Source organism: Anser brachyrhynchus, assembly GCF_964034855.1.
Source record: "Anser brachyrhynchus genome assembly, chromosome: 5".
Lineage (NCBI taxonomy): Eukaryota > Metazoa > Chordata > Aves > Anseriformes > Anatidae > Anser > Anser brachyrhynchus.
The window spans coordinates 57,094,506-57,114,139 of NC_137699.1; the positions used below are offsets into that span (position 1 = coordinate 57,094,506).

The 19,634-nt window shown below is 39.8% G+C and overlaps 1 protein-coding gene across 7 annotated transcripts; it reads left to right on the forward strand.

Annotated features, from left to right (window-relative positions):
• On the forward strand, nucleotides 1-19,541 carry LOC308196780 (inverted formin-2-like). 7 transcript variants are annotated; one of them, XR_013952399.1, is made up of 14 exons: nucleotides 1-180; nucleotides 475-982; nucleotides 2,553-2,692; nucleotides 3,192-3,253; nucleotides 4,493-4,595; nucleotides 4,748-4,833; nucleotides 5,923-6,023; nucleotides 7,243-7,313; nucleotides 7,401-7,508; nucleotides 8,108-8,178; nucleotides 9,743-9,872; nucleotides 10,574-10,738; nucleotides 13,366-13,463; nucleotides 15,233-19,541. XR_013952399.1 is itself a non-coding variant. In XM_080596347.1 (13 exons), the coding sequence occupies exons 1-13, from the start codon at nucleotides 148-150 to the stop codon at nucleotides 15,350-15,352; spliced, it is 1,698 nt and encodes a 565-aa protein (XP_080452473.1). In that variant the 5' UTR covers nucleotides 1-147; the 3' UTR covers nucleotides 15,353-19,541. The 7 variants fall into 7 exon arrangements, 6 of the variants coding, with proteins under 6 accessions (XP_080452473.1, XP_080452477.1, XP_080452474.1 ...); XM_080596347.1 differs by lacking the exon at nucleotides 13,366-13,463; XM_080596351.1 differs by lacking the exon at nucleotides 15,233-19,541 and having other exon boundaries at nucleotides 13,366-15,104.
• The last annotated feature ends 93 nt before the right edge of the window (nucleotides 19,542-19,634 follow it).

The following is a 19,634-nucleotide window of genomic DNA, read 5'->3' on the forward strand; positions in this document are numbered from 1 at the left end:
CCACCCTTCTGCAGTTGATATAAGACGTGGTTTCTCAGGAATGACTGACTGTGTCCCTGCTGCTTGAGAAGCTCCCCTGCATACAGCATCTGCAGCTACTGCCATAGGAAGAATTCATCTACCTCCTCAAAAGAGAAATCCCACTGAATGGCTGAGCAACAGGGGCAAAAAAGCAACCAGGTAGAAATTTATAATGCTGATAGCATTTGCCCTTTCTTCCTTTATATGCTACAACAAGGAGGTAGAAGGATCAAGAGATTTGCATAAGTCTTATGGCCAATAGCAGTGCCTTGCTCCTCTACTCACACAGCTGAAACCACTGGGAAATGTCACTTGTGAAGCAGATAGAAATGTTTCTGCTATTAATCTAGATGGGAAGGTGGCTGTTACTTCTGTGTTTTTCTGTGGGAGCTAACAGTAGTCAGCAGCTATGGGGAACCTTGCTAACTCGTGTGCCTTCTCACTGTCTTGTAGAGCAGCAGTATGGGACCAGGGGAAACCACAGAGAACCTGCTACCAACCAAGCAGTGCCTGAATCATCGCAAATCACTGTCCAGAAGATCTGTCCAGAAGGCAAACAAATGTATTCAGGTTGACCTGGACTTAGAAGAGGAGAACCCCAGTGCAGATCTAAGACTTTATCCAACAACCTGCCGTTCTAAGAAGCCTCAGCAATGTCTAGGGAACCCATCACCATCCCAGCAAGGTATTTCCTCATCCTCCCAAGGACATCCTGCCATGCCACCTCTGCTACCATTGCTGCCGCCCCCTCCATCCCTTCCTCCTGGGCATAAGGTGCCTCCCCCACCCCTTCCCGTGCCTGGCATGTATGCCCCATCGCTCCCACCACCTCCACTGTGTGGTAATCCTGCGTGCAACCATCTCACCTGTGGATACGGAGGGCAGCCCCACCCCAAGAAGACACCGACGTTGAGGATGAAGGTGTTTCACTGGCAGAAGCTCCCCTCTGATGTGGTGAGACGTACGTGCCTGTTTATAAAGAACCAGGCTGATCGGTCCATTTCCCCCATGTCTAAACAAAAATGCTAGTGCTGGGAGCTAGGCCTTGGCTCAGTAATTCGGGTCACACAGGAGGCCCCATTTCTTACCCTCACTCTTTTAAAAAAATAAAAATCAGTAATCACTAACAAATATGGAAAGCCAGAACATTTGCTAATAAATGGAAGAAATAATAGCTTGAGAAAAGCACCGAACTGTGGCCACTAAAATTGAACTTTTTAATTTCTCAGCCTCTTAGTCATCCCTAAGTGATGTTGTAAATGTTAAACTAATTAAGGTGTACAACATCGTTTAATGTTTTACAAAACACTCTGAAGCACATTGGGTGGAAAGATGTGTGGAAAAGCAATGCCTTGTGGTTTTTTATAAATGATCTCCTGGCACACTATCCTGGAGTGTCTTCTCAGTTGAAGTATTTTTTCTTTTTTTTTCCCCTCTTGCACAGCCAGAATATGTATCAGCCAAGATCTAAGGTTGAAAACCATTGTCAATAGGGCTGGGGAACACGTATGTTCAGGGCAGGATGTAGCCTCCATCTTCGTTTTGTACTGACCATGGCCACGTGATTTCTATTTTATTTTTTTCCACAAAAAGTAACACTAAGATCTGTGGTTAACATGGTCTGCCAAAGGGGTGTGTATGGCCTGTTCAGCCTTCAGCAAGGAGAGTGTGACCTCAGTTCCCATTTACGCTGCAGGTTTAAAGCTCGTATCACACAAGACATCTTATAAAACTGCTCCATTGTTATTGTCACAAAGAAAGGGGGACATCAGGGAGGTAAGAATTTGCTGCTATGATAAAATACATAAATACGCGTGCTAAAAACTGTTTGGGCCATAGTCTGCTTTCTTGGGCAGTGCTGCAAACCCAGACTCAACCCCAATGACTTCAGCGACACTGTCACAACCTCCCCTGAAGAAAAGGAGGTGAGACCCTTTGTTAAAGATTCTAGTGTTGTAGACCTGTTTGTAGTTTGAAGTACTGTGTGTTATTCAGATGGCTCCTGATGATTCTGGCAATAATGCAGGGATTGGGAATCCTTTTTCCTGCAAGGAGGAACACTTACCTAATTGGGCACTACATCCCCTGTGTGGATACCATAATTCTGCACTGTGTAGCCAATCAGCAATAGTAACAAGAATTTAGAGCAGCCCCTTGGTTTCATCTGCTACCTCCAGTTCAGAGATTCACATGTGGAGGTAATTTTCCAGATTTAATTAGCCTTCAAAACTCAGGAAGGCTGTCTCTGGGATCAGCCACCCTTCAATAATTAACATTAGTCCAGAACTAATGAGCATCATAGAATCATCTAGGTTGGATAAGACCTTCAAGATCATCGAGTCCAACCATCAACATGACCCACCAAGTCCCATCACTGAAGTATATCCCTTAGTGCCACATTCCACACGTCTCTTAAATACCTTCAGGGTCATATTTCATTCACCTTCTGAAGTGTTTTCTTTCCACAAATCACACTGCCTTGAAAGTGCTCCTTTCTCTGTAGTCCATCTTGAAGAGTGGTTCTCTTCTAGAAAGCCATTCCATGTGGGCTGTGGTACCAAGTGGCAGCAAGGAGCTCATAGAGCCTGACTACACAAGCTTGGAGATGCTTTTCTGTGTCCCACCAACGCCACCAAAGGAGAAAAAAAGGCCAAAAAAGAATTCAAAAGAGGTACTCAGACTGCTCACTTTTTGTAGATCCTGACAAAATTCTTGGAAGTGAAAAGCTTGTTCACTCTTTATTGTTGGCAGTCTTTTATACTAAGGTATAAAGTCTGGGATATTCTGGTACCCTTTGACTAAAACTGCCTTAAAATGATACAGGAGAGGTTTAGAATTAAACGAGGTGAAGCATCTCTGCTGAGGACACTGCTTAGAAGGGGAGGACTTGGGAATTACAGTGCTAATTCTTAAAAATTGGAATATTCTAAACAAATCATTTCCATTCTGTATGTCTTTGAAAATCTTAAACATTTCTCAAATAAATCAGATCTCTCAAATAGATCTTACTACATATACTTTTGTAAATTGCTCTGAGTTTGATCAGTTAAGAGCGTTGATAATATTTATTTTTCTTTAGTAATAACATGGCCCAACAAACAAACAAAAGCTCTAAAATTTTGGTTAAAATTAAAGCAGATGACTGCATTTCTCTTTTTATCTTTTGACAGATCACATTCATAGGTCCAAAGAAAAGTCTCCTTCTGAGTGTATTTCTGAAGCGATTTAAGTGGTAAGATTTGGAGATCAGTGTATTTATTTGATGTATGTTTTTCAGATATTATATAAATTTAACAGGAATATTGTATAACCTCTATCTTTCTTTAACAAGGAGTCAACATTAAAAAAAAAAAAGAGAGAGAGAGAGAGAGGTGTGGTAGTCTCTTTCCAGACAACTAATACCATGTCTCAAACTGTTATTGAACCTAAAACAACATTGCTAATTCCTAAAGAGACAATATCCACAAATATCAACAAAATTACAAGGAAACATCTCTCTATATGGTGTTATTGACATTAATATCAATTCGTGGCAGGAACTCTTAGTGGAGGTTCCTGATTGGATGTTCCAAATTACTTAATTTTTAAGAGATATCTTGAAGAGTTCAGGTCCAAAATCATACATAGTTTTTATTCATTTTTTCTATAAATAGGAAATGGTTTCTGTAATTAAGCAAATGGGAATCTGCCAAGTCACAGTCCTCACAGAGGAATGAAATCAAGCAGAAGAAAGGAATCTGTATTAGTTTTTAGCAAAATATCTTTACTTTCAGATTCCATGAAACTACTGTAGGATGAAGATGGATTTTCTACTCTGTCCTTCCCCTTTTGTGCAATGGCCCGTGTTACAAGGGCTTCGAAAAGAAACTGAGGCTAGAAGTTCCTTTATGTTAACAATAAATCATAATCAGTCTGAGGGATTTTTAAAACTTTTTCCATCGCAAACTCTGCTTTCCAATGGAGAAGAGCTGTGAATGGCCTAAGCCAGCTGATATCTCTTTTCTCTGATTCCCTGGGCAGTGGCTAAGCTCTCCTGAGAGCAGTTAGTGGCTGTGGGATCAGTGAGGTGATGGATGGGGCTGCTCCGCAGCTGGGTGCTGCCTCTGTCAGCACTGGTGGCTGCCCAGGGCTGAGCTCTCCAGAGCCCAAAGCAGAGCAGACTGGATTCACTTCAAAGACATGTTGTCTGCCAAAGTTACAGGCAAGGATTTGGGGTAAGACTCTGAGACAGTCATAAATACCTCTCAGTGGGAGGAGAGATGTCAAGTTTAGCCTTGGCTTTGCAGAAAGCAGTGAAAGAAATTCAAGAGTAGATCTCTTCTCAGTGATGCCGGACACCCACAGTTAAAGGAGAGCCCTCTGGGTTTGCTGTGTGAGGATGAACAAAGTTCAGAAAGCACATCTAATCTGTTAGGAAAATTCCTTTAGGCTTCAAAAACTCTTTCACACGTGGCATCTCTGTTTCCTACAGCTCCAATGAAGAGATTGCTGACATGATTCATAAAGGGGATAGATCCCAGTTTGATGCTGAGATACTGAAACAGCTACTTAAACTGCTGCCTGAAGGCCATGAGGTATGTAGTGAGCATGCTACCCCGATGGTGCTGGGTGTGCTTGGCACCCAGCTTGAAACACTTCCACTGGTAGAGCAGGAAGCTGTGAGCAGGTCCCGCGCTGGACACCAGAAGTATCTATGTGGATATTTTACTGTTCTACTCCCTGACAGATAAACAGCCTGAAGTCTTGCAAAGAAGAAAGATCAGAACTAGCAAATGCAGACCAGTTTTACCTCCATCTCTTGGAAGTTCCTAGGTAAGCAAAACTTTCTTTGTTTTCAGCCCGTGAGTGTGACCCTTGCTAGAATCAAGGACTCTGTCTCCTGTACTCCAGTACAGGAAATATTTCTAACAGGGATATTTCTAACGTATTTCTACAGGGATATTTCTAACGCTCAGTGTTCAGGATAAACCATCTGACTTCTAGTTGAATGGCTGGCTGGAGAAACCTTTCCTTCCCACAGGCCAAGCAGATACCTTTGGCAAACTAATATTAAATTAACCTTGGTATTAATAAGGCTGTGAGAAAAATTCTGACTGTTGCAGTTACTGTATGGCACAAAGGTGCAGACTGAATCCGGCCACCAGGCTGCTGACTCACTCCATCCGTGTTTGAGAGACTCCATTACACAAAAAGGAGGCCACAAACCTAGGGGTGAATCACAGCAGTGCCTGTGCTTTGACCACCTCCCAGATTTTCCTGAGTTCTACCAAGTCAGATGATATACATACAAAGAAACCTTTGTGCTCCTCTTGAAAATACAGCAATATACAGCAATATAAATCATAGGAATAGCCTGCATAAATCTGAACAGTTGCCTCTCCCAGAGCCTGAGATGCTTTTTTGAAACTGTCGTGGTGAAAATGTGGCTTTTCTTTTTCTCAAATGTATAGCTAGCTTTAAATTTACTTTAGAAAATGTATTCATGACTCTTGCACAAAATTAATCCATGGTTAGGCATAAATATCATTAAAGGGCATCACGGCAAAATAGTCAGAATTTCTATTTTGGAAGTTAAAAGGAAAAACAAAAATCCTAGCTAGTGCTGCCCAGGAACCATCAAAAATTATTGCCTCATTATGCAAGGAAATCACTGCCAGATTTCAGAGCAACATTGCTTTCTGAAAGAGGAGATGATAATTGTTTCTAGGATATCTTTGGAAATGTCTAAGTGTTTGATGTATTTATAATGCAGTTCAGTGAGAACGATCTTGTGTCAGACCATTAAAGTGAACATAACAATGATGGTACTGCACTTTGCCTAAAATGGGCAATTCTCCTGCTGAATATAAATTAATTAGGCCCATGTTTTTTGCCACCTCCCACCCCCTCAATCTCTTGTAGCTACCAGTTGCGGATTGAATGTATGCTGATTTGTGAGGAAACAAAATTTCTGCTGGAGTGTCTGTGGCCAAAAGCAAAAGCCATCAGGACAGCATGTGAAAGTAAGCGCATCGGTGATGTGTCTATGCCCAGTGCTCAGTCACAGGAAGCTCCTCTTCTATTCCTACTATTGATGCTATTTCTAATAGCATATGCTATAATCTAATCAAAATTAACCTTTTAATTGCTGAATGTGTAGTGAATATCAAAAAGGTTCTGCGTTTTCCTGCTTCTGGAGTTCACCCTGCAGAACTGTAGTTTGTGCTGTTCTGCCTTGATGTGGAGCTTCTGCTGACACAAATAAAACAAACACATTGCCTCTCCTCCATCAGTGGCCCCTGTAGAGAAGGAGGAGATTTCCTATATGTCAATGCCAGATTTTGTTTGAATATAAGCCGAATTTTTGTGTGTAGCAGTGACTTTTGTCCACAACAACGAGTCCGTTCCAATTTTTCCTCCAGCCCATGCAGGTTGCATGGAGCAGGCCACAGTGACATACCACAATCTGTTCTGGCTTCCAAAACAGATGTCCGCGATGACGTTTCAGAAGCACCCTCCATACAGTATTATCCTTGGTTTTAGTTTTAACTCGGTTCTTTCTGAGTAACCCATGGATTCAAGCTTCACTGCAATAGTTTGAGAGACACTGACCTTTTGTTGAACAGTTAAACAGCAAAATTTTTGTTTATGTTTGTATAGAAAACTTGGCTGTGCCCGGCTGTTTGATGTCAGTGCTATAGGTACTCTTTACTTTTACTATCAACAGCTCCCTGCAGTCTCACTCTGCCCCATTGCGTTGGGTGGGGTCAGCATTTCTTGCTAGTTTTGCCAAAAAATTGATCCTTACCCCCCAGTTTCTGATGCCCGAGTGCACAACTTCTGGTTATCACGCTCACCAATGATGATAACGAGGCAAAAAAGCTCTTTGCTTTTCTTAACCTAGAATAAATGTACTGAAAATGGGGGCCACTGACTTTCAAAAACTTAAATACTTTTTCCATATGCAGTTCTTCCTCACGTGCAGTGATGACACATCCATACTCCAAGCTTGATGGGAAAAATAGTTTTCCATATACTTGTAGAGAAGAGACCACAATAGAAACTTACTCATTCCACTTCCATTCAGTTGAATTATTTCTGTACTGGCTGATTTCTTAATCCATAAAAGCGGCTTTATATAACCTTGGATGAGAATTTTGTTACCCCACTGTTAAACCTGGGGAGAAACTTACTTCAGATAACTACAATTAATTTATTGAAAATGTCTCTCTTTATTCTTAGCACTTCTTACTAGTCAGCGACTGCCAGTTTTCTGTCAATTGATTCTTAAAGTCGGAAACTTTCTGAACTATGTAAGTAAGATGGTATTTTAATTGCTATACTTCTAAAAACAGCATAAAATACAAATGAAGCAAGGAACTTTTTTCCCTATCTTCCAGGGACATCACACTGGAGATGCTGGAGGTTTTAAAATCAGTGCCTTGCTCAGACTAACAGAAACAAAAGCAAACAAAAGCCACGTTACTCTGCTTCACCATATTTTGGAGGTACAAGGGAACTGTCAAAATATTCCTGTGTGTGTTATTCTCAAATATTAATTCCTCAAAAGCTAAGGAGCTTTAATTTCGGTAGCATCCCACCGTAGACATCTGGAGGGTGATCCTCTGTGCCTGAAATATGATGAAAACTTTGCCACCACTCTCTGGGAAAGAAGGATAAAACCCATTCGCAGCGATGTTTAGGGAGCTAACATTAGGTTTTCTTCCTCAGGTTTGCTTAGCATGTCTGATGGCTGTTTTCTCTCTCTTCTGCCACTGCTCTCTCGTGGTGACATGCCTTCCAAATGCATCTGTCAGATGAGGTTAATTTTAGTGATACGAAGAAAAAAAATCTCAGATCAGCTTGTGCACTGTAGCAGCACATGGGATGTAAGCCTGAGCAGTTAAGAGCCTCTTTTTTATTTCTTCTTTCCTTCCCACAGTTGCCAACTATTACAGAAAAGAATAAGTGAGGCTAAACTTACCCCAGGACTTATAAGGAGGAAAACTGAAGTGTTAATTTTTCAATCCAGATATTGTTCAGCTCGAAAGACTTTCTTACTCTTTGACTAACAGTGGAAGGTAACCATCTTTCACTTCAATTTTAGGAGGTTGAAAAAAACCACGCAGACCTGCTGCAGCTTCCCAGAGATCTTGACTTTGTTTCCAAGGCTGCAGGGTAGGACATTATTGTTTGTTTTTGTCATGTACGAATTGCCAGCCTCTTTATAGCCAACAAGGATCTGAGTCATTTATGGTGGTGTAATAAGGTCACAGGACTTCTCTGCTGTGTGAGCGAGAGTTTCCCTTCTGACTCCAAACAGTTTTGAGATTTGTAAATCAATCTGCTCACAACTTTTTCTGTGGTGCTCAGTGTGATTTTTCTTTTGAATGTTCCTGTACTACCTTAGAGGTAAAACTGAGTAAATAGTGAACTTCATTTTTGAGGATCATATTAAGAATTATGGAAAAAATGTATACATTTCCTGAAATTTTTCAGTCATATTCATGTGCAAGGCCATCAGAAGCTACTTGGGTCAAGGAGGGACTGGCTAGGGCAATTTACTAGCAATCAGGAACCACAGGAGTCCCTGAGTTAAATATCAGCAAAAGTTTCCAATACATGTGGGTAGAGGGGAAAAAAAAAGTCTGGTTTTGGTGAGTCTAACACCAGCTCATTCTGTTCAGCTCAAAAGAACCATGTGGGAGATATGCCAAATTCAAAATCCAGATTTATTGCACCAGGATTAACATTTTTACTCTTGTTATAAATTCATGGGAACCTTGCAGTGTTTTAATTCCCCTTGTAACTAGAAGCAGAGGTAACCTGTAAATCTGGAGGTGGAATGACATTAAGTAGCTCCTAAATAATTAAAAGTAAAAAGTATTTTGATTCAGCAATGCAGAAAGCATTAATATAGGATTAGGGCTTTTTGTGTTAAGGTTTTTGCTAGTTATCTGTGCAGAATTTAAGTTGGATGTTGTTGTGAAGCATCAATTTCTTTTTGGTTTGGGCAATAATAGAGATACTTTTCTTATCTGAAACTAAATCTTGCTGATGAAATAAAAATAATTGCTCTCAAGTCTAGTCAAACTCTCAAACATAAAATTGATCTGCTAATTAATACCCAGATAGCTGTTTATAGTGTAAATCCTGCAAGGCATTCTTCTAATGCTGTTCACATCTGGATGCACCTTGTAACAAAACATCAGGTTTTGCCTATTCAGTTATTTTTTTCTGGCAAAAGTGTCTGTTTGAAGCATAAAATGTTTGTTGGCTCTGCAGCGTAACGTTTGGCCCTCCACGTGAGTTAAACTAACTGAGGAGAGGCATAATTTTGGATTATAAATAGATGAGGGAGAAAAACAGTGAAGAGGGAAAAGAACCACTTAAGTAATGACAGTATTGGCACAAGAGATGAGTGTGTTGTCTATGAATAAGAATTGGCTGGAAACTGTGGAGGTTTTTGGACGCTAGAACAGTGAGATTCTTCCTCAGGCTTTCTCGGTAGGTAGCACAGGCAGGAGCATGGCTACTTTCTCAGATGGGGGGGTTGAGAAAACACTCAGAAAACGCTGAGAGAAAAGGGTTTATATGGAGGAGAACTACCTGCAAAAGCAGGGTCTGAACTGGGCAGCTAATCCTATATTCATTTGGAGAGATGTGTTTACAATAACCTTTTAACTTACTGAAAACAAAAGATTCACCCCTTTAATTACTATTCCTTTTGTGGGCCTTTCAGGTTTCACTTCAATGCTATGCAGGCTGAGGCAAGTGCCAATTTGAAGAAACTGTTGGAAATAGAGAAGCGTTTATTTCTGTCGACGGAGGATTTAAAAATACAGCACGCAAAATCTGTTCAAGTATGTAAAGTGGGTACAATGCTTTTCCCATCCTTCTTTCCAAACACTTTCAATCGCTTCTCAAGAGAAAACACCAAAATTTGGGTGGCAAATTGGCGCAGAGGTCTGTGGGAAGGGGGTCCTAACGATGAGTGCTGTGGTAGACGAGGGGCACATTTTTTTCTCCAATTCTGCAACGTGATATTGTGATAAGGAAACAGCTGAGGACCAGGCAGCTCTGCATGTGGGCAAAAGAAAGGAAGATGCTAAAAATGAAATGTAGGATACAACTATAAATACGTATAGGACAGTAACATGTTTTGTCTCACTGTTCTTTGGGGGAAAAAAAAAGAAGTGAACAGATTTACAGAATGCTTTTTTCTGCACATATTTCCAAACAACCTAGCTTTAAATATTCTCAGAATGGGCTATGTAACTAAAGCTAGAAGGAACAAGTGTTGGTGCTGTGTATCACAAAGACTGGTCATCCCAGGTTGTGCCAAATTTCCACCTGGTTGTACGACGAAAGTGGAAGCATACAGTGCATTGCCTTGGTCCAAATGAAACTGAAGGTGATGCAGACAGTTCAGTTAAGACAATATTGCACAGTGTGACCCAATTTTAATGGTCAGCTTTTCAAAACCCAATTGCTCAGTGTTAATTGGCTTGGGTGTTGGGTCTTGGGTGTTGTTTCTTAATGTGCATAAACTGTGTTGCAAACTGTGTCTCAGGGCAGCATCAGTGCTTCTAAAGACCTGCAGGAGGAGTTTGCCAGCATTGAAAAGAAGAAGGAAGAACTTGCTGATTACCTTTGTGAAGACCGAAAAAAGTTGTCCTTGGAAGATGTATTTAACACAATGAAAACCTTCAGGGAGCTCTTCCTCAAGGCTTTACAGGTGGTTTTCATTTGTGACTCTTTAGAAATAGATTGAGAATTTCTTCTTCTTCTTCCTCTTCTTTCTTTATTTTTTTTAATGACAAGAATAATTTTTTTTCCTACTCCAAGCTGGGCTACCAAAACCCTGGCTCAGGAGTAAATGAAAGTAACTGCTTATTTGCTCACAGTCTACAGAAAGAAATGATCATGTGGGCAAATACAATTTTATTTTATTCTTTTATTTCTATTCTTTTGTTACAGAGAACTAAGACCTCTCAAAGATGTTAATCCCACTGTAAAATTATTAATTGGGCCTCAATGCAATAGGAGCTTGGTGGCATGTGAAAGAATGAGCAACCTCTGACATGTTTTACAGCCTTTGCCAATAGGCAGAAAGTAAATTTTCTAATAGGCAAACTCTAATTGGAAAATACTTTTACATGTAGATATTTTACTGCATTAGTTCAAAACTGCATGTTTTGTGCCCACTACAAAAGTGCAAATCTCCTTATTGGCAACTGATTTTTTTTACAAGACCTTAGTCCTTGCACTAAGGAGTAAGAAAACAGCAACTTCACCATAAAAGTTGTGCAGACCATTATCCAATTAGTAAACTTCCAGTTCACATTCCCTACTGCATACATCATGCCTGAAATAATGTACTTAAGACCTTTACTGGAGGTCTTCAAGAAACGTGTAGATTTAGAACTTGGTTGAGTGGTGGACTTTAGTTCTAGGTTAAAGGTTGAACTAGATAGTCTTAGAGGTCTTTTCCAACCTGAACGATTCTGTGATTCCCTAGGGTTTTCATCAAGCCAGGTGATAGTGTCTTCCAGTATCTGTATATACATATTACTGACTCCAACAGAGCCCAAGTGTGGATTTGACATTTACAATTATTGCCAGAATAGACACATCTGTGCTGAGCAATGTCAGGGCAAGAGAGAGTGAGGGGTGCTTTAGGGGAGATCATAGTTTCAGATAAATACAAAGGAGCTTCTGAGCAAGTGTCTGAAGACAAAGGATGAAAAAGGTATTCTCTATGTTCCTACTACCTTCTCCTCCTGTGAGACACCAGGCTTCAATTTTGCAAGCCATACCACTACCCAGGCCCAGAAGCAATGTGATAGTGCCACAGAGAGTCTGGAAAAAAATCCTACAGACCACACATCCTTCAGCAATATACTTAGCCCTTCAAGTTCTTAAAATATCTATGCAGGAAGTAAAGAATTAGGAGAGTCAAGAACATCATGGCTCAGGATCCGTGGAGAGCTACACTGGAAAGCTGCCAGGAAGGGTAACTCCAGAAAGTGCAGGGCTTTTCAGAAGCAGTCCCAAATAAGAGTTATGTAGTGACCTAGTACGGCTGCAGAAGATTTAAACTACATTTTTGGGTGCTGCTTTTTTCACAGTCCTTTTGTCTGCACACCATGCAAACTCCCTTTCACCCTACTTTTTGTTCCGTTTCTCAGCAGCTCCTCACCTCAGAGGTACCACGACTGTTAGCCACAATTTATGCACGTTACCTCCGTTACAGAGCTGTAATGTAATCTTCTCTGCCTTTTTGCCTTGCTTTCTGCCTGTCATTGTAGTAAAGACACTGCTTGAAACTGCAACATCCTGAAAAGTTTAAGGTTTTCATTTTTAAAGCATTTTATTGTTTTGTGATATTGATTTTTACACTGGAATCAGACAAATGCAGCATTTCTTTCTATTGCCATTTGACTTAGGAGTCTTTAAGGATAAATTGTCACTTATATTTTGATGTGAATGTTCTGTTTAGGCAGGCCTCTTAGCACTACAAAAATACTTAATGTTATCTTTCGATGTTCACATCAAATAAGAAATCATTCTGATAAATAGTGAGCTTTCACAGGGACAATTTGGTTTTGTTACCTTCTTTTTGTTTTTTTAAACAAAGTTCTTCTCCATTCCTGAGGGCTTGTTCTGGTTTCTTATCCCTCAAGGAACAAAAACATATCCACACAAATGAAATTTGATAATATGAATCCGCTTTCTTCCTCTCCATCTACTTAAAGAGGAAAAAAATTTTTCAGACACCACCCCTGACACAGAAAGGAGCTGGTTTTCACCCAGGGCTGAACGTTCCCCGACTTCTCAAAAAGTCAAGGGACCAGATGGCAGGAGGAAGGAGATGGAGCGAAAATAGCTTCCCAGCTCAAGATAAAAAACAGAATTGCAGATACACTGAGAACTGAGTTGTAAAATTGCGGGGAAAAAAAGAAACACTGTGATTATAGAGGATTGGGAGAAACATTTTATTTCCCTTAGCACTTGCAGCTGTTCAAAGAGGGGAGCTCCCCACAAAGAGGCTGTCTAATTTCAGGAAAAGGAGAAAAAATGTTAAACAAAATCTGCTCTAGGAAGCACTCAGATGATCATAGAGGTTATACAGACAGCGCTGTGCAGGGATAGAATCTCTGAGTGCTCCCCTAGGATAACCAAGCTGGAGCAGCTGCTCCTCAGTAGGGTGCATATGGTGCTGGAACAGGATGTGCTTTAGATAGTGTGGGGATAAACAGTTGTCATGGAGCGTCTTCTAATTCAAAGATCAAGTAAGTATCTAACATCCCACAAAGTGTAAATCCAAAATGACACCCCTTTTATTTAATCTCATCCATACAGCTGCCTTCAGTAATCCAGGAGATGGAGAAAGGATTGTGAACATTCATTCCTCTGCCTTGGTGGATTTTCTTGCATTGAAGAAATTCTGTTAACAGCATGTTGGTGTCAAATTGCCCTTTTCTTTTTTTTTTTTTTTTTAATTTCTCTGAACAATTCAGTTTAGGCTGGCTCAACCCATAAATTTTTTTCCTAAGGTGTTTTGGTTTGCTTTCAGTACAGTGCGTGCTGCTTAGGTAGCAGGACAACATATCCCTGAATTCACCTCTTTAATTTCTTGTGGCATGTTATAGAGAAACATTCTCCCAGGGCTCGCAGATCTGCAAGCCTCTCAGCAGCCATAATATCTCCAAGACAATATGCTAAAACACAGCAGGAATTTATCAGGCAAGCACGTGGGAGGTATACAATGATGAAAGGCTTTTAGCCTCCCCATAAAACTTCACCAACTGTACCTCTTTTTTTTCAGAAGCACTCTCCATTTAGGGAAAATGTATCTTTTTCTTTCTTTGTCAAGAATGCACCATTTTAATTCTTGTTTTCTAGGCATCCAGGAAAGGTCCCCATAACCTTGAGCCTACAATGCTCCTGTATTTCTGAGAGACTAGCTCTATTGATCTTCACAAGTTTGTTTCATTTGTTTGGAAGTTTTTGTGGAACAAAGGATCCTAGGCTTTTATCTTCTATAAAAGATTTAAGAAACTTGTGCGTGTTTCTTGGGACTTCTCATGGAAATAGCGGCAGGTGATCCATAGCAATCAACCACATCTATCAGTACTATGAGACTGAGTACTATCAGTACTATTTTGTGCTGCCAAACCCCTGCAAAGTAGTCCGGACGTCTCAACAGGAACCCTATCTGTACTAATCATCAACATCTTCCTGGACATTATTAAATTTTGTAATATGACACAGCAGCACACTCCTCTTAGCATCACAGATCCCTACGACAACAAGCCCAACAACCACTGATCTACCTACAACACATTGATTGCAACCAGTCTGCAGCTAATCTAAAGCAGGCGATCTTCCAGGTGGTGATGGCAATGTTCTGATGACGATTGCAGCTCTGGAACAAGGACTCCATAAGGTTTTAAGAAAATGGCTTTTAGTCATCTTGATGTCTTGCTGCAGCAGTTAGCATAGCAGTTCAGAGCTACTCTCTCCTACAACTGTGTTTCCTACCAAAACCCAGAAACACTCCTCCACTGAGTAAAGGTCTTCCTGTACTAGAAGTAATCATTCAGATTCTTTCTTTTCCTCCACAAACCCTATCATCCCTGTACCAAAACCTCTAAGGAAACCAGAGTCCTATCTGTCTGCATAAATCCTAACAGGACTGGGATTTATGCAGCCTGGGCATGTCTGCTGCTGAACACTAGTGTAGAAATACATCTGGCAAATTTAATGGGAGCTTGAAGAGAAACTGTGAATTATTGTTTAACAGAGTTGAAAGGTTCCTGAAATTTCTGGTAGAGATCCCTGAATGCAACAATATAAAATCAAGGTTGCTACAAGATAAATACCTAGAATGCTAATTAAGTTAAACAAATGTTGTGTTTTGTGGACAAAGGGATTCATTAAGAATCCCATTTCAGTCCACAGTTGAATCAATGAAAAAATCAGTTAAAGCAATGAACTCATTTGCTGGTAACATCATCAGATAGGGAAGGGATTGACCAGGAAGCTTTGTTGTGCTATTTGCTCTCAAACCCCAGCAGCTGAGCAATGTCATTTTTAAGTGTTTATAGGACATATTTAGCATTGCTTTTCATTGCAAACTGAGTATATTAACTGGTTTTTTGTTTGTTTGTTTCCTCTAGTAAGTCGTCTTATTTAATTTTCTGTTTGTCATTTTGCCTGAATACAGGAAAATCAACAAAGGAAGGAGCAAGCTGCAAAGTCTGAGAAAAGGAAGAAACATCTTGAAGGAGATGTGAAGAGGCTAAAAAGAGAGGATGGAAAGAGCAGTATATTTAACAAAAAATAATTCTGGTTTTATCAGCCACCCAAGTTAACTAGAAGTAAATGGTCTGTTTAGCTACAGATGATCTAATAGAATAAGTGGGATTTAGCCATGGTTGGTGTCCTTGTCAAGCAGATAGTGTAGTAAGACATCAATTTTCAAGTACATGTGAATGGTCAGAAAAAATCACAATAGGGATGTCAGAAAAATTATCACTCCCAATGAGGAAGTTACTACCATTTTACTCAGAGGCGAGTAATAGCCAGGTATTGCTCTGAAGAGTTGTTTGAAGGCTTTTAGGGAATATAGAGAGGTTGCACATTCTTGAACTTCAAGCTGTACAGTGTCACTGTGGTAGGCAAGCTCCGTCAGATATTATTGTTACCACGGCCTCTGCATTTTTCTGATTAGAGTTCTGATTCCTTGAAATGGTTATGTGTGCGCTTTAATGAGTGTCTGTGATTTGCTGAAAAATAGCAGATTGACTTAACTGCAGAAAAATATTTGCTGTGCAGAGCTGAGCTGGGTGTGAAACATTTCTGGTATTAGTATTAACATATGTATATTTTAAAACTATATTTTGGCAAATACCTGACATTCAGTTTTCTTGAAGATTTCTGCTGATAACATTTGGTTGTGATTCTTGATTCTTCAGAGTACTACTGCAAAAATGGCATTAGTAAATCTGAGTTGGGATCATGTAAATACTACCTTGGATGCTCACCCCTTGGAAAACTCTGTTTTTCATTGTATCTCTTGTCTAAATAAATGGCCTTCTTTTAGCTCCTTTTTTCAAAATTACTCATCTTTAGAAATGTATTTTAAAATACATATAAATATATTGAAAACTCACCAAAGCAATGTTTTCCATATTGTCTTGACAAGCTGTACTGCAAATATGTTTCAGCTACTTTGCATACTTGATGTAAAGCTGCAAATTCAAACAATAAACCTTTTTGCTGTAAATACAGAAAAGTAATTTAGTATATGGTAAAATAGAATTATAAAGCAACATTCAGCAGCTGTAAGGATTAAAGGTGTGCTTCAGCCCTACAAAGAGCAAGAGCACCAGACCAGAATACATACTTTCGCCACACAGTTTAGATGAAACTGATGTAATTTTGGGTCTCTTGTGAAGATGGTAGATTTATTTCTTGGGATATAAACTTAAACATGAAAAAGAGATGTTAGACTCTGATTTATTTTTTAGTATTTATTTTAGAAAGCTGTGCCTAGCACCGGTGACAATGCGAATCAGACATTTTTATAAGCTGGTTTTATTTCCCTCTTGATATGGTGACACAAACCGTAGAGGATAGGGTATAACATGGCAGGGGTCTGGAGCTCATTTTCAGATTCTTCATCCTATGTATAAAGTTTGATTTTATTTATTTATTCATTTTGGATCATATATTTAGCACATGAAGTAACCACTTTCCGAAGGAGGGAATGAAGAGACAGTAAATTTGGTGAAACAAAAGGCCTGGGTCCACAAAGAATCACACACACCTTTCACTTCACAGGTATCTCCCTGGAAGTCAGGGATATACAGCACAGAGGGGCAATCCTGTGCATAAACCTTTAAGGTCTCAATCCTACAGTCTCCAAATCTCTGACCTTAACGCCAGTCACACGCTCTGTTAGTGTCAGTATCTGGTTTATCCAGTTGTCTGAGGATCATTTCTCTGCAGTTGACAGCCCTGCCCCAGACAGCACACAGCAGCAAGGGCTCAGTGCAGGCATTAATCTCACTCCCCCCAGTCCAAATAGAAGATGTGAAAGCAGAAGCACACATCGCTGATGTATTATTAATAGATTACAAGCCAAGGTTTGCAGCTGCTGAAAACTGCCACAAACCAATCTGAGTCAGAAATTGTTACCAAAATTCATGATTGAGAGAACAGATCTCAGAACTACGTGTTTGCATGTATTAAAAACAGCTTTCCTGCAAATGAAATTTAAGGTAGCGTTGTAAAAAACAATAAAACTGTTGACACAATCCTGCTGATTCTAGGGATTTGGACATCTAGGCTTTTCTGAAGTCCTCTGAATGTGTTTACATATGTACTTACACTGAATTTTTTTTCCATAGATTTTTTTTTCCCCCATACTGGATTAAGCAACTCTACTGCTTTATTTTCTTCAGGTTCTGTCATAGCAGCCTCTGTCACTGGGCATTTCCATTCTTCAGGAGAATTGTATTTGTTACATGCAAAGACCAATACTTTATATTATTTCAACAGATCATAAATTATTTGGGGTTTTTATTAACAAAAGGGAAAAAATGAGCTGCTTCTAATGCAAAGTTGGGGACGCAGTTAATGACCACAACAAACTTCCTTAGGAGCAAAATGTAAAACCATGCAGAGAAAGTTGTGCTAAATATCTGGTGAGAACTCCTGTACATAGCTGTAATACTGTCACTGCAGCAGAAAGGGAAGTGCTATTAAAAGATGAAGAACAAGTAAATTTTGATGAACAATACTGGAGTTTTACAGCATAACCATCATCTCTACACACAGAAATCAACTGCAAAAGCAGGCCCCCTTCCCAATTTCTTAAGTTGATATATTCAGGGTCTAATACAAGAGCCATACTCTGGAAAACCTCTTATTGTCTGTATGTACACGGGACTAATCATTTGTCTGTAAGTAACAAACTGATATATGATCCAATATCATCAGCATTAATTGGTCTTGCAATAATAAAAGCAGTAAGTCTTTAAGAACAGGGGAAATAAGAAAAATGTTCTGTTGCTGAAAGGTTCCTGTTGTATTGCTTGGATTTGCTGTTTTAAAGCATGCATGCCTTAATGGCTTCAAAATTGTGTTTTAAGGACAAGTACCACTTTCAGCGCAGAATTTACTCAGAAATGCATTGTACTCTGGTATGTAGTTGCACTTCAGTATGAATTTCATTTGTGGATATGTTCATTTGGGTAAAACAGAGATAAACAAATGTGCCTGAATCTTTGAGGCTTATTAGTTGTGTTTTTAAATCACATACTAGCAAATAAGATCCTGAGTAACTGCTTCTCCTGTGTCAATTCCGAATACATTTATGTGTTGTTTTTCTGTTTATATTTTTAAGGAGATTTATTTTCAGGTACAGCTGCAAGGACAGACAATCTGGCTCTTAATCTCCTACATATCTTCTGTACAGATTCTGCAGGTGAATAAATAAGTAAAAGCCTCTCAATTGCATCTGACAATATTCCACATGAATTCAAATTGAATTCTACAAAACTGCAAAGATTAAAACCAAAAAGCTTGACCCCCACGTCCTGGAGTACAATGAGTTAGAGACAGTTCTTTTACCAGGAGCCTGGCAGACTTCAGGCCATGCTCTCACAGGCATGAAGGAGCATAACCGTAGTGCATTGTTCCTTTTATCTCTTTTATACATCCCCCTGCAGAATCTCTAATGCATTATGTTGGCTGAAGAGGTGACTTAAATTGACCTTATTCCATTAAAATGTGTTTTCAAATCTTTACACAGACTTTATATGATCTTATTTCTGTGCATATGAGTTACTCAGCTGAAATAATGTGAAGAAGCCTCAAAATTTGATATCAGCTCAAGTATTTGTTGGGCAGAGAAAGACGCTAGATAATTCAGCTCTGAGAAGGCTTATCCGTGGAAGTCAGAGAATAAAATTCCTGTTCACATCTCTAGCCAGGGGAAAAGCACAGATTTGAGCAGGTGTCTGTCACATCACAGCTGAGACTCCTAACTCCTCAGCCAGCATGCGGTCATGGCCCAAATACAGTTCTGTGGGGCATTTAGCTTATACATTCACTGTTTATTGTGGGAGGGACGTGGTAGCAAAGCAGGACACCCAAGGTGAGACTCCTCACAGTCTGACACAACAAAATTAATGGGATAAACTGCATGTGCCAACCCACAGGCATGTCAATGATTACAGCATTAGGTGGCAGCTGGGCAAATTTTAAACGTGCTACCTAGGTATTAGATCTGGGCATCTAAACAGGTGGATACATGCTTTTTGAGTGTTTTGGCAAAAGTCTTTAGAAAAGAGTTACAGCATTGGGCCTTACTGGGTTACTAAAGTTGGTCTAATTCAGAGGGATTCATACTGAATCACTTTTTCCAAATCTGTCCTTAAAGTGCCCAAGGATACAGCTACTCCACAGTCTGGGTAAAGTGTTGCTGTGCCACAGTGTGGATATCCTTAGGTGCAAGACTGCAGCAAGGCTGGCCTTACTCACTGCTTCTGTTTCAAGCTTAACGAAGCTTTATATGCCGTGAAGTTTGTACATGTTTATCAGATCAGTCAGTATAATGA